Source organism: Pan troglodytes, chromosome 9, assembly GCF_028858775.2.
Source record: "Pan troglodytes isolate AG18354 chromosome 9, NHGRI_mPanTro3-v2.0_pri, whole genome shotgun sequence".
Taxonomy (NCBI): domain Eukaryota; kingdom Metazoa; phylum Chordata; class Mammalia; order Primates; family Hominidae; genus Pan; species Pan troglodytes.
The window spans coordinates 84931839-84947324 of NC_072407.2; the positions used below are offsets into that span (position 1 = coordinate 84931839).

Genomic DNA, 15486 nt, shown 5'->3' on the forward strand with positions numbered 1-15486 from the left:
TTTCCTGACCCCACAGGACTGGATCACAGAGCACCAAGTAATTATTTGTTTATTCTGCAGATAGTTAAATGCTTCTTTCGTCTGTGCCAAGAACTGCTAGGTACTGAGATCCAATGATGAACAAGGTAGATTCCTGTTCTAATGGAACTTACCTTTTATGGATGGAATTAAGGAGAATTTACAAGGAAACTATGTGAATTAGACTGGTCTAAGAAGACCTTTCCAAGGAGTTGATACTGATGCCTAAAAGATGAGCGTGATCCAACCATGCAAAAGAGGGAAAGAAAAACATTCTAAACAGAGTGAACAGGTTGTGCAAACGTCCTGAGGCAGGAAAGAGCTTGACATGTTAATGTTCAAGAATCTAAGGAAAGACCAGTATTGCTGGAATATATTTAGAAAGGACAGTTGTATGAGATGAGTCTGGAAAGATGGGCAGAGACCAGATCATGGTTAGGAGGTTAATCCAGCACCATAAACAGGAGATAATGGTGATTTGGATTAAGATGATGGCAGAATATATGAGGGAAAAGTGAATGATGGTTTCTAGGTATGGAAGTAGATTCAAGTACCTTCTGATGAGTGTGATGTGGGATATGAAGGAAAGGGAGGAATGACAAATGACTCCTAGGTATCTAGTCTGAGTTACTGGTTAGTGAGTAGTACCATTTACTGAGATGTTACCTTCTCCATCCCTGTAATAAATGTCTCATAAATGATATCAATGGAAAAACTGTATTGTACTAAGATTTTCCTGGTTCATGTTTTTAAAGCATTTTTCATCAGTATTTCTCCTTTCACTGAAGATTTTGTCTCTTTGTTTTTTTGCTTACTTAATTTTCACTCTCCTGCCTGCCTCTCTTACTTTTCTAGAATTTTCGTGTCAATGTTACTAAATTATTTTTTAGGGACTTATTATGACTGCCTTTAGAAAAATTAAACAAGTATGTGCCCTTGGAGGAGACCATTAGACAGTGTTAAGAAAACAATTCAAAACAGCCACCCTTCCCATAGCTGAGGCCTCTTGGCCTGTAAAATATGAAACAGAAAATTGGAGAATTACAAGGTGACAAAGATTTTCATGCAAGGCAAGAATGGTTTGGAGAGGAACGAAGAAAGGGAGAAAAGTTAGTCATACTTTCTTTTCTTTATGCCATTAGAAGTGGAACTAGTTTTTTAAAGGAGTAATTTCATCCTTTGGGCACAGTCTTGAAGCAAATACACATAGTTTCTTTCAAGTGTGAAGCTTGAGCAAAGAGAGTAATGGACTAGAAAGACTGGTAAGCTACTCATCAGAAGGCATGAGTTCCAGACCTGATTAACTTCTCTGAGTGGATCAGATAATGTTGCAAAAGCACTTTGCAAACTGTAAAGCAGTCAAATGAACTCAAACTGGATTATGAACTTTAAGATAGGATTCACATCTTATACTTTTATGTTCTCTTCAGCCCCATCCCCAGATGCCAGTTTACACTAAATACTTAATTGAACTTTTTCTCTAGGATCTAACATAGAATAAGAATTAGTTTAGATTTTCTAATCTAACCCAGTTTTTCTAGATCTTCTAGTCTAGCCCGAAGAAGAAAAAAAGATGTGTTGGTATGTGCATGTATGGGCACGGTTTTTCATAAATGATTTAAGTTGCCTTCTGAGAACTTGATTATGAGGTAGTTAAGCTGAAAGATCACCAAATAATGGATTAGAGCAAAGAATTGCAAAATCATCCAAATGAGACTAAGATGCTGTCGGGCCTTGGGGATTTAACTATAACCATGTTTATCACAAGTGTTACACACCATGAGATAGTCTCAATGACTAGGCTACTGGTTTTCAAGTGTGGGCAATTTGGCCATTACCTGGGAACTTAAAATGCAGATTCTCAGGCCCTTATCCCAGACTTACTGAATCAAACTTTGGAGTTGGAGCCCAGCAATCTGTTTTATCAAGCCTTCTGGGTGATTTTGATGTATGATAAAGTTTGAGAAATACTTGTCTAGTATGAAAATGGGATGCAGAGGTTGTAATCAATGAGTTTATATATCTGGTACCACTGACAAAACCATCTCTAGAATGAAAAATGCATCAGGCATTAGCTTGATTCCATTAAATAGTTGATTCACCAAACAGCTCTTCTTCAAGCAACTTTCTGTTTATAATTTTAGTATAATATGTAGTTATACCAAATATACAAATATGGGCTTCTGATATGTCCCTTCCCTGTGATGGTAATTTTTCATGGTAAATTAGTAGAACATCTTTGGATTACAGTTCAGCTCCCCATATGGCTTGTCTAAAAGGAGAGAAAGCAAGTATTCCAGAATATCCCGTGGTAAATTAGATATGTACTATAGTGTGTCCACATGGACCCCACATATTTTAATAAGCATAAGTCTATTGGAGCCTTCATTCCTGGACATTGACCTAGGTAATCCCTGGTATGTGCCCTTTGAAAAATCAAAGGCCAACTGAGGCCTTAATTAGTTTTGCTCCAACACTTACACTTTTGTCCCTCTTTCTACCCTCCTTATTTCTACTTTTATGTGTGAGAGATTTAAAGAAAGCAAGATTTTCTTTGTATATTATTGCTAATGTCCCTATCCAGCATTTTTATTGTATTTACTGATTTTTTTCTAATTATAAAAGCAATACACTTAGATTGTATTTATTGATTTTTTCTAATTATAAAAGCAATACACTTAGAAAATATCTTAAATAAAGAAAATAAAAATCGCCCTTAACACTACCACCCTGAGAAAATACTTTTTAAAAATAAGATTATATACTTTCCTAACTATCCTCTTCTTTTTCCCCATTCCTCCCATCAAAAACTAAATTAGTCCCCCTATTATATTTTCTCATGGCACTATGCATTTCCAAAATAGAATTTGCCAGAATTGCAGTTAAATTTTTTGTGTGATTATTTTAATGTCTGTCTCTTACACTACACTGTAAGTCTAGTGACTAGGTAGGGACCTTGTCTGTTTGTCCATCAATCACACTATCCCCACCTAGCATTTAGCAGCTGCACAACTAATAACTGATGAATAAATAAATATGTTCGCATATTAAATTGGGATATGGTTTGCTGTGATGGAGCTGAAAGAAATGTAATACTATATCATCATCCTTCCCAACAAATGTGAAAAGAAAGATAAACTGCAAAAGATACCACATATGAAATTGTTCCCAAGTGTATCATCATATCTTCCTAATTTTAGTATTTACTTATTCCTGATGTTTCATTCAATTATTCATCAGACATGCATCCACTATACTGCAAGTCAAGCAGTAGAGAGAGACAGAGAAATAAAACAAAGTATAAAAACACCCCCAGAGCCTAGGTAAATAAATAAATAAATACAAAAATAAACTAGGTGGCAAGTATGAAGGAAATATTATGAAAACACCAAAGGAAATTAATTAACAGTAACTGTCTGAAACGATCTTATTCTATTATTGTCCAACAGACAATAAATGGGAAGCCTTTTTGCCATTTTCTGGGGTTCACCAGGTGAAATACAAATAGTAAAACTACTAATGATCCCTTTCATTACAGTTCTCAAATTTGCTGTTTTTATAGATTTTTAGACTTACTTATTTGATCCACTAGAGGGCAATAAACCCTTAAATAAAGACAATGTAACCAACCTTCCTTTAAAAGTATAGTAATAAGTGCTGGCACAATTAATTTAGAAATGAACCCAAAATTTCCTGCTTATTTAAGTTTTTCACTTATTAGTGAGTTGTCTGCCCAATTAGCAATTTTTTTTAGGACAAACAGTATCTTATTTTCACTTAGCCCAGTGTACGAGTCATGTTACAAGTTTATTACATTTCCTAAAGTTTGAATAACAATTGTGTAAAGAACATGATTTGATGAATGCCCATATTGTTGTGGTACAATATAAAATTCTGTTTTAGAGCCCTAAAGAAAATAGTCTCTGCTCACAATATGAACAGAAGTAAAAAAATTAGAAGTGAGGATAAGATGTAAGTAATGATTAAAATAAGTATGAAATAAGGTACTATATATGAAACTAGGCTGTGTACTTCGTATACAAATAGAAGATAATTTTATGATTTGGTAAAATTGTGTTTTATATTTAACGCTATGTGACAAAATTGTGGCTTGGGAAGAGGAAATGCAAATCATGAAGATTAATATCTGAAGTTCAGATTGACAATTTCTGAGCTTGGCACTGAAGATATAAACAGATAGTCCTTCTACGATCTTACTCTGAGTCCAGGAAAAACAAGCCATATTGAACAGATAAATTTAATATAATGTGGCATGTGATGAATTAAAGAGTAATTTAACTTCTGGGAAAACGTCCTAGAAAAGAAGACTTCTAAGAAGGATCTTAAAGAAGAATAAGCATTACCAAGAGAATGAAAGAGCATTTTAGAGAGAAGAATGGAAAAAAGCAAAGGCATAGAAATGTGAAACATATTGTGGGGGTGGGGAAGCAAGGAACACAACTCAGATTGTTTCCCTTGGCATAAATTACTAGCACATAAAGAGCAAAAAGAAAGTTAAGAGAATAGGCATCAGGGAGAATAAAACCAAATAGACAATACACTACAATAGACAAAACAAATGGTAGGACTACAGAGGTACAATAGTATATGGTGTAGAAAAAAAGAAACGCCATTGTCTTTGTTAATAAAGAAAGACTTTTTAGGGGAACTTCAAATGAAATAGGAAGAAAATTCTGGTATCGTATGGCGTATGCCTACTCTGTTGTAAAAATGTTCTTGAATTGCAAAATTCTGCTTATAGTTCTTCATTCATGCAATAAATTTTGTTTTGAGACTAGTCTTTGTTGCCCAGGCTGGAGTGCAGTGGCGCAATACCGCGCACTGCAGCCTCAATCTCCCAGACTCAAGTGACCCTCCCACCTCAGCCTCCTGAGTAGCTGGAACTACAAGCATGCACCACTATGCCCAGCTAATATTTTTTATTATTTGTAGAGATGAGTTCTTGCTGTGTTGCCCTTGCTGGTCTCAAACTGGTGGGCTCAAGCAATCCTCCCACCTTGGCCTCCCAAAGTGCTGGGATTATAGGCCTGATCCACCACACCTGGCCCCATTCAATAAATATTTATTGTGAACTTACTTTGTACTGAGCACTGTTCTAAGCACTGGGGTTACAGTAGAGAACAGGGTGGACTAGGTCCCCGTCTTTATGAAACTTAGGCTAGTGATGGGTAGATGAACAAAAATAAGTAAGCAAAGACATACATAGGATGACTATCCAGCAGGGTTAGTACCATGAAGGATAAAACAGGTGATGCCATAGAAACTAAGAGGAAGGAGGATTCTACTTGAGCTAAAGGGGGGCTCTCTGAAGGGATAACATTAGAGTTACAGATTGAAGGACGATAAAGAACCGACTATTCCAAGACCTAAGGGAAGAATATCCTAGCCAAAGAGAACAGTAAGCACAAAAGCCTGAGAAGGGAAATCGTTTGGTGTGCTTGAGGAGCAGAAAGAAGGCCAGCATGGCTTGAAATACAGTGATTGAGGAGGAGAGTGGTACAAAGTGAGGTCAGGGATTGGCAAGATCTACATGACCCAGGGCTGCACAGACCATTGTGAGATATTGAGGCTTCATTCTAAATAGCAGGATTTTAAGCAGGTAAGAGACAGCATGTTCAGGATGAGCTTTATGCTCTTTTAGCTCCCCTAACTCACAGGTAGATGTACCTCCATACTAAACCCTACACTAAATTGGATTTTAGAATGTGGAGGACAATGCCTTTGTTGACATAACATCATTTGTTATGTTAACTAAAAGTTATAGGAGGCCTTTGTTTTGGACTAAGCTCCTGCACTAGGCCCCAGTGGACCAGACTAAAAATCAAAATAGAGTCATTTATACTTAAAGTTCCACCTCACCAAATCAAAACTACATTGTTATCTGACCTTCCTAGAACTCAGAAGAGAGAAATAACAAATTTCCCACATGTGCCAGTTTCAATTGTCATAACAACGAACTTCGCTCTGCCTTTGATGCTTACAACAAAAAGTAGCCTTATGTTAACCAGTTATTCCTGTATTTTTCTGTTCCTCTGTTCACACTTTAGGAGGAAAGTAACTTTGAAATGACCAAGCTGCTTTTTGTTCTTTGTTTCTACTTTCTTCAGCCCTTCTCTTTCTGTAAAACTGAACTTCTCTGCTCAGCCCCTTAGGTCACTTACTCTATTTTATGGAATAAAGTATTTCCCGATTCTAGAATTGTTACAGGAAAGAGGTCCCAATTCAGACCCCTAGAGAGGCTTCTTCGATCTCGCACAAGAAAGAATTCAGGGCAAGTCCATAAACTGAGAGCAAGTTTATTAGGAAAGTAAAGGAATAAAAGACATAGAACAGCCCCGAGGGCTGCTGGCTGCCCATTTTTATGGTTATTTCTTGATGATGTGCTAAACAAGGGGTGGATTATTTGTGCCTCCCCCTTTTAGACCATATAGGGTAACTTCCTAACATTGCCATGGCGTTTGTAAACTGTCATGGCGCTGGTGGCAGTGTAGCAGTGAGGACAACCAGAGGTCACTCTCATCACCATCTTAGTTTTGGTGGGTTTTAGCAGGCTTCTTTACTGCAACCTGTTTTATCAGCGAGGTCTTTATAACCTGTATTTTGTGCCGACCTCATATCTTATCCTATGACTTAGAATGCCTTAACCGTCTGGGAATTCAGCCCAGTATGTCTCAGCTTTATTTTACCCAGCCTCTAGACAAGATGGAGTTGCTTTTTTGTTCAAACACATCTGACAGAATCATAAATAAAGCCAATTAAGATCTTTCATAAAATTGTTGTAATTTTGTCTTTTGACAGTTGCAATGGCAAGGAATTTGAGGTTTTAGCACTTATAATGGCAATTTTCTTTGACCCTTCTTTCTGCCTTTCCTTTGTATCCTGTATTACCTACCCTACCATGTCCTTTGAGATTGCCATGTAGCCTAAGGTGACAACCAAATCTAGCAATACATAATCGGCTTTGGCAGAACCTTACTAATGTATATATAAGAGTCCCAACAAGGATAGCAAAAAATTAGGATTAGCATTCTCTTTTCTGTGCTCCCTTCAATAATACAGATTAGTGATTTATGTAAATTATTTATCTTTCATCTGTAAGTTTCCATCTTATTACCTTGAGTGGCAAGATTTTATTTTTATAGAAATGTTATTTTGATTGACTATCAGAATTAGTATCACTTTAACATCTCCCTTCCATAGTCACCACATTTCTATGTTTGTCATCATCTTTACAGAGTACTATACCGAAAATATTTTATTATTTTAAAACCAGTGACCTCCACTTTGTCACAGTTTGCTGATGCCAGTGTCAAAAACAGCATCACCCATTTCAGAATTGAAAGTTTTTGCCATGTGTTTAAAAATGAAAGTTTCTTAATACAGCTTTATCTCAAACAGTTACAAAGACCTTTGTTGTAAGGCATGTTTTTTATGTTATATGTTTTATGTTATGCTAATCCATTTAAAAAATTAGTAAACAAACCAACCTTTTTTTTTTTTTTTTTTTTGAGACAGAGCCTCACTCTGTGGCCCAGGCTGGAGTGCAGTGGCATGATCTCGGCTCACTGCAACCTCCGCCTCCCAGGTTCAAGCAATTCTGCCTCAGCATCCTGAGTAGCTGGGATTACAGGTGCACACCAGGCTAATTTTTTATATTTTTGATAGAGATGGGGTTTCACCATTTTGGTGAGACTGATCTCAAACTCTTGACCTCAGGTGATGTGCCTACCTCGGCCTCCCAAAGTGCTGGGATTATAGGCGTAAGCTACCACACCCTGCCACAGATCAAGCTTTTAATTTTTTCTCTCTCTCTCTTTTTTTTTTTTTTTTTTTTTTTTTGAGAACAAGTCTCACTCTTTCACCCAGGCTGGAGTGCAGTGCCATGAATACAGCTCACTGCAGTCTTTACCTCCTGGGCTCAAGTGATCCTCCCACCTCAGCCTCCCAAGTAGCTGGGACCACAAGCTCATACTACCACGCCTGACTAATTTTTTTTTGTTTTTTGGGGAGATGAGGTCTCACCGTGTTGCCCAGGCTGAATTTTTAAAAAGAAAGTATAAAGAGGAGAACATTGCTACAGGCATACCTTGGAGATATTGTGGGTTGTGTTTCTGACCACTGCAATAAAGCAAATATTGCAGTAAAGCAAGTCACACAAATTTTTTGGTTTCCCAGTGCATATATTAATAAAATGTTTACACTATACTGTAGTCTAAGTATGCAATAGCATTATGTCTAAAACATACATCTTAATTAAAAAACACTTTATTATTAAAAAATGTTAATGATCATCTGAGCCTTCAATGAGTCATAATTTTTTGTGCTGGAGGGTCTTGCCTCAGTGTTGATGGTTGCTGACTGCTTGGGGTGGTGGTTGCTGAAGGTTGGGGTTGCAGTGGCAATTTCTTAAAATAAGACAACATTGAAGTTTGCTGCATTGATTATTCCTTTCACAAAAGATTTTTCTGTACCATGTAATGCTGTTTGATAGCGTTTTACTCACAGTAGAACTTCTTTCAGAATTGGAGTCAATCTTCTCAAACCCTGCCACTGCTTATCAACTAAGCTTATGGAATATTCTAAATTCTTTGTTGTAATTTCAACAATGTTCACAGCATCCTCACCAGGAGTAGATTCCGTATCAAGAAACTACTCTCTTTGTTTATCCATAAAAAGCAACTCGTCATAAGTTCATGCCTTATCATGAGATTGCAGCAATTGAGTCACATCTTCAGGCTCCACTTTTTAATTCTAGATCTCTTGCTATTCCACCACATCTGCAGTCACTTCCTCCACTGAAGGCTTGAACCCCTCAAAGTCATCCATGAGGACTGGAATCAGCTTCTTCCAAACTCCAATTAGTGTGGATATTTTGACTTCCTCCCATAAATCATGAATGTTCTTATTAGCTTCTAGCATGGTGAAACCTTTCCAGAAGATTTTCAACTTACTTTGCCCAGATCCATCAGAATAAGCATTATCTATGGCAGCTATGGCCTTAGGAAATGTGTTTCTGAAATAATAAGACTTGAAAGTCAAAGTGACTCATTGATCCATGGGTAGAGAATGGATGTGTTAACAGGTATGAAAACAGTATCAATCTCCTTGTGCATCTCATCAGAACTCTTGGGTGACCAGGTGCGTTGTCAATGAGCATTAATATTTTGAAAGGAATCTTTTTTTCTGAGCAGTAGGTCTCAACAGTGGGCTTAAAATATTCAGTAAATCATGCTATAAACAGATGTGCTGTCATCCAGGCATTCTTCTTCCATTTCTAGAGCACAAGCAGAGTAGATTCAGCATAATCCTTAAGGGCCGCAGGATTTTTGGAATGGCAAATGAGCACTGGTGTCAGTATCAAGACACCAGCTGCATTCGCCCCTAACAAGAGAGTTAGCCTGTTCTTTGAAGCCTTGAAGCCAGGCGCTGACTTCTCTAGCTATGAAAGTCCTAGATGTCATTTTCCTCCCATATAAGTCTGTTGTGTCTACATTTAAAATCTGTTGTTTAGTGTAGCCACCATCATCAACTAGTTAAGGTCTACTTAAGTAGATCTTTTGGATAACTTTCTGCAGCTTCTACATCAGCGCTTGCTGCTTTACCTTGCAGCAAGTTATGTTTTATGTTTTAGAGGTGGCTTCTTTTCCTAAACTTCAAGAACCAGCCTCTGCTAGCTTCAAGCATTTTTTTCTGCAGCTTCCTCAACTCTCAGCCTTCATAGAATTGAAGAGCATTAGGGTATTACTCTGGATTAGGCTTCGATTTAAGGGAATGTTGTGGCTCGTTTGATCTTCTATCCAGACCACTAAAATTTTCTCCATATCAACAAAAAGGCTGTTTTACATTCTTACTTATGTGTTCACTGGAGTAGCACTTTTAATTTCCTTCAATAACATTTCCTTTACATTCACAACTTGGCTATTTAGCACAAGAAACCTAACTTTTGGTCTGTCTCGGCTATCAACATGCTTTCCTCACTAACCTTAATTTTTGTTTCTGTCTTTTATTTTAAAGTGAGAGACATGTGACTCTTCCTTTCACCTGAGCACTTAGAGGTCATTGTAGGGTTAATAACTGGCCTAATTTTAATATTGTTGTGTCTCAGAATAGGGAGACCCAACAAGAGGGAGAGAGATGGTGGGGCAGTCAGACACACATTTATAGATTAAATTCATCTTATATAGGTACAGTTTGTGGCACCCCAAAACAATTATAATAGTAACATCAAACATCACTGATCACAAGTCACCATCAGATATAATAAAAATGAAAACTTTTGAAATATTGTGAGAATTACCCAAATGTGAGATGGAAGGTGAGCACATGCCGCTGAAAAAGTGGACTTGCTTGAGACAGGGTTGCTATAAACCTTCAATTTGTAAAAAAAATGTAATATCTGTGAAGCATAATAAAGTGAAGCATAATAAAATGAGGTGTGTCTGTATTTTATTATTTGACTTCTCTGATTTTGTTTATTTGGAGATAGGGTCTTGCTCTGTCACCCAGGCTGGAGTGCCATGGCATCATCATAGCTCACTATGGCCTTGATCCTCCTGCCTTAGCCTCCCAAGCAGCTGGTATTACAGGTACGTGCCACCACACTCAGCTAATTCTCTTATATTTTTTGTAGAGACAGTGTCTCCCTATGTTTCCCAGGCTGGTCTTGAACTCCTGGGCTCAAGCAATCCCCCCACCTCAGTCTCTGAAAGTGCTGAGATTACAGACATAAGCCACCACACTTAGCCTTCCTGATGTGTTTTATACAAGGATATTAAAACACTTTGAGCTGTCATTTGACATGTAACATTTTGCTTTTTCTGTTTACAAAATCTGAAGTCTTTTTTTTCTCTTCAAGATGTATCAAATGAGCACACTGAAATCTAATAAAGTGATATTTCAGCTAAAAAAGAACAATTTCCACCAATTTAGGTTCTTTAAAAGATTCATGTAAGTTCATGTACACATTGAATATACCTTATCTGAAATGTTTGGGTCCAGAAGTCTTGTGAATTTTGGATTTTTGAATATTTGCACATAATTAATGAGATGCAGGAATGGGACCCAAGTCTAAACATAAAATTTGTTTATGTTTTATATACATCTTATACACATAGCCTGAAGGTAATTTTATACAATACTTTTTTTTTTCTTTTTTAGATGGAGTTTTGCTCTTGTTGCCCAGGCTGAAGTGCCATGGTGCAATCTCGGCTCACTGCAACCTCTGCCTCCTGGGTTCAAGCAATTCTCCTGCCGCAGCCTCCTGAGTAGCTGGGATTACAGGCACCCCCCACCATGCTTGGCTACTTTTTGTATTTAGTAGAGATGGGGTTTCACCATGTTGGCCAGGCTGGTCTCGAACTCCCGACCTCAGGTGATCCACCTGCCTCGGCCTCCCAAAGTGCTGGGATTATAGGCATGAGCCACCGCGCCCGGCCACAATACTTTTAATAATTTAGTGCATGAAACAAAGTTTGTGTTAAGTACTTACGTGTGGAATTTTGATTTGTGCCATCATGGTGGCACTCAAAACATTTCAGATTTTGGGTTTTGGACTTTCAGATTCAAGATGCTCAACCTGTAGTTTCCTTTTTATTGATGGCAGACACAAGTTGTGTATCTTCTTGTAAAGGTGTGAAGAAGCTAAATGACATCTTTCCTGAATTACTGGGATAGAGCATTTATTAAGAAACAGGATACAAGAATTTTCTTAAACTACTCTGTTTTAAATGTGATTTTCTTCCTATTAATATTTTAAGGAGAAAAAGAATTAATTTTCCAATACATTGATACCACCTTCACTTTGAAAGTGAAACAAATGACATCTATTAGCTTTGCAGTAGACGTTAAGTGGTTTTCCTAAGAAAAGAATATGCACTGCAATGAAAGATTTGCCAGTCATCCCAATGGCTATTTTGTTTTGCAGACCACAGTGTGAACACATGAATAGAAGACGAAAATTTCTTCTAGCCTCAGTACTTGCTCTCCAGAATTCAAGTTTTATATATCCATCATGTCAGAAGTGCTTCTCTAGGATAATCCTGGTCTCCAAAAGGTAAAAGTAAAGTCTGTAAGTGTGAGAGAGGAAATACAAATGCACACTGTAGATTTCCTGTGGCTCAAGGGCAAGGACCAGATTTACCAAACAAGGACATTAGATTCTCTCAGGGGTTGGTTCTTCTGTAAATCCCAGAACAGATTTCACTGCTAATCCTCTATTACTAGAGAAAAGTTTTAAGTTACTGTCAAGTCCTTTGCTAAATACTTGCCTCACTGAAGAAAAATAACTTCTCAGAGAGTAAGTTCCAATACTGGGTACAAAACTTAGCCCATTTCTGGGATATCCCTGGGAATAATATAGGAGACTTGTGTTTATTGTTTGTTTATTTTTGCATGATCAGTAGAATAGTTTTTAATATAAATAAATAAATTCCTTGAGACCAGGGACTATGTTATAGTAATTTCTATCCTTTAGCAACTAGAAAGATGTTTGGCGTATAATTCTTTATCATGGTGCTCAGGTGCAAGCCAACTATACCTGAGAGCCTAAGGTCTTCCTCTGATCTTTATAGAGTAGAAACGAGAGGTTAGGTTTGAAGTTTCTCCAGAACACTGTCTCTCTGCATCGAAGAGAGGACAAGAATACCTAGTAAGTAACTAGAACTATGTAAGAAAGAGTAGTGTGCCAGCAATATTCTTAACTAGTCTTTTTGTCTAGTTAGCATTGAATGGGGAGGCAGAAAAGGATTGGCAGTTCTAACTCATATCTAGACTCTAAGTAATCCTTAAAGTAGTTATCACACTGTTCCTTTATTAAGCCACTCTCTCAAGTACTCATTTGTTAGCTCTAAGAGAAAGACCCTGTTTGTGTTATTCATCATTAAATCCTTGGCATCCATCCTAGGGCTTAGTTCATAGAAAGTGTTCAACAAATGTTGGTTAAATGAATGAATAAGTGATAGCATGATAGTGTTTAGACTGTCTTAGGTTCACCCCTTTTCAGGTTCTTGCCTGTCATCTGAAACAACTAAAACCCATGGGCTATTTGCCTTTCATCAAAATCTGTACTTAGAAGCAGTGTGGTATACAGTCCTTACTTAATGTTGTTGGATTCTTAGACACCGCAACTTTACACAAAATGATGTATAATGAAACAAATTTTTTTCTCATCAACGTTATAATGATGTTGTTTGAGAATCTGCTATAAGTAGTTTTGCTTGAAGTCACAGTATCCAAGAACCTATCACTAACATTAAATGAGGACTTACTGTAATGGAACAATTTCAAGCTTCAGAGAACATAACAGAGTTTCATGCAGGCTCTGGCTCTCATTAACTATGTGACCTAGGGCAAGATAGTTAACTTCTGTGAGTCTAATTACTCATTTGTAAGGTGGGATCATGGTACCCACAATATGGGATCATTGTAAAGTTAGAGAAAATGCACAGAAATGTTCTAGTAGAATACATAACATATATTAGAATTTCCAAAGTGGTAGCTATTATTATTATAATCTATTATAAGTATACTTTACCTTATTGCAGTATGTTATCATGATTAAAAGCATAATTCTCTGGAGCTGACTGCCTGGATTCAAATTGCAACCCTGCCATTATAGCTGTGTGGCCTTGGGCAAGTCACTTTAATTATCTGAGCCTCAAAATGGGGAAAGTAGTATCTGCCTAATAAGGTTCTTGTAAGGATCAAATAGGTTAATATACATAACATGCCTAGAACATTGTCTGATACATTATCAGTAATATATAGATATAAAATATTTTTAAAACTCTTTCTTTCCAGTCATTTATTTTAAAGATAATCTGCAACAAAAATTTAGGTTGAACAATAATGCCATTGTTACTTATTTAGACGGGTAATACCAGTAGATAACATTAGTGAGTGTTTGCTATACAGTAGGCACTGTGCTAGGAACTTTGTGGGCATTATATCTTTTAATACAATAGCCCTATGAAGTGAATGCTATTGTTAATGCCAACCTTTAAAGGAGACAACTGAAGCTTGGGAAAGTTAAGTAACTTACCGCAAATCATCACACAGCCAGCTAGTTAGGGGCAGAAACATATTCAAGCCTAAACAATCTGAATTCTGTCTACCTTCATAGTCACCATATTACTTCCAAATTAGCAGCGAAGTTTGTATTCAGAATGACATCTTCCCCTCTCTTTCTTAGAACTTAAAATGCCCTGGGAAAGGACTTGTGACTGGACCCTTTTGGAATATAAAACCCATGGCACATAGTCCTTGCCTGTGGAAACATAGTCCATGGAAATATAACCTGTTTTCTGCATATACTACATTGACACAAAAATTTTTTTAAACTATTTCCATAATTTCTGGTGCTTACCTTTTTTTTCCCATAGGTTATTGGGGTACAAGTGGTATTTGGCTACATGAGTAAGTTCTTCAGTGGTGCTTTGTGAGATTTTGCTGCACCCATCACCCGAGCAGTATACACTGCACCCTATTTGTAGTCTTTTATCTCTCACCCCCTCCCACCCTTCCCCCCAAGTCCCCAAAGTCCATTGTATCATTCTTATGCTTTTGCGTCCTCATAGCTTAGCTCTCACATATCACTGAGAACATATGGTGTTTGGTTTTCCATTCCTGAGTTACTTCACTTAGAATAACAGTCTCCAGTCTCATCCAGGTCACTGCAAATGCCATTAATTCATTCCTTTTTATGGCTGAGTAGTAGTTCATCGTGTATATATACCACAGTTTCTTTATCCACTCATTGATTGATGGACATTTGGGTTGGCTCCACGATTTTGCAATTGTGAACTGGGCTGCTATAAACATGAGTGTGCAAGTATCTTTTGCATATAATGACTTATTTTCCTCTGAGTAGATACCCAGCAGTGGGATTGCTGGATCAAATGGTAGTTCTACTTTTAGTTCTTTAAGGAATCTCCACACTGTTTTCCATAGTGGCTGTACTAGTTCACATTTCTACCAGCAATGTAGAAGTGTTCTCTGATTGCTGCATCCACACCAACATCTACTGGTTTTTGATTTTTTGATTATGGCCGTTCTTGCAGGAAGAAGGTGGTATCGCATTGTGATTTTGATTTGTATTTCCCTGGTCATTAGTGATGTTGAGCATTTTTTCATGTGTTTTCTTGGCCATTTGAGAATTGTCTATTCATGTCCTTAGCCTACTGTTTGATGGGATTGCTTGTTTTTTTCTTACTGATTTGTTTGAGTTCATTGTAGATTCTGGATGTTAGTCCTTTGTCAGATGTATAGATTGTGAAGATTTTCTTCCACTCTGTGGGTTGTCTGTTCACTCTGCTGACTGTTCTTTGGCCATGCAAAAGCTCTTTAGTTTAATTAAGTCCCAGCTATTTGTTTTTATTGCATTTGCTTTGGGGTACGCCAATGTCTAGAAGGGTTTTTCCAATGTTATCTTCTAGAATTTTTATAGTTTCA

General features: G+C 37.2%; 1 protein-coding gene across 2 annotated transcripts in view; it reads left to right on the plus strand.

Moving 5' to 3' along the window:
• Positions 1 to 15486, plus strand: part of DDIAS (DNA damage induced apoptosis suppressor) — a 34399-nt gene that overhangs the window by 2508 nt on the left and 16405 nt on the right. Inside the window, exons 2-3 of one of the 2 annotated variants that reach the window (XM_009423824.3) lie at positions 10526 to 10625; positions 11963 to 12091. In XM_009423824.3, coding sequence (XP_009422099.1) covers positions 11979 to 12091 — 113 coding nt within the window. In that variant the 5' untranslated portion in view covers positions 10526 to 10625; positions 11963 to 11978. The remainder of the gene's footprint in view (positions 1 to 10525; positions 10626 to 11962; positions 12092 to 15486) is intronic. The other variant, XM_054661577.2, reaches the window with a different exon arrangement.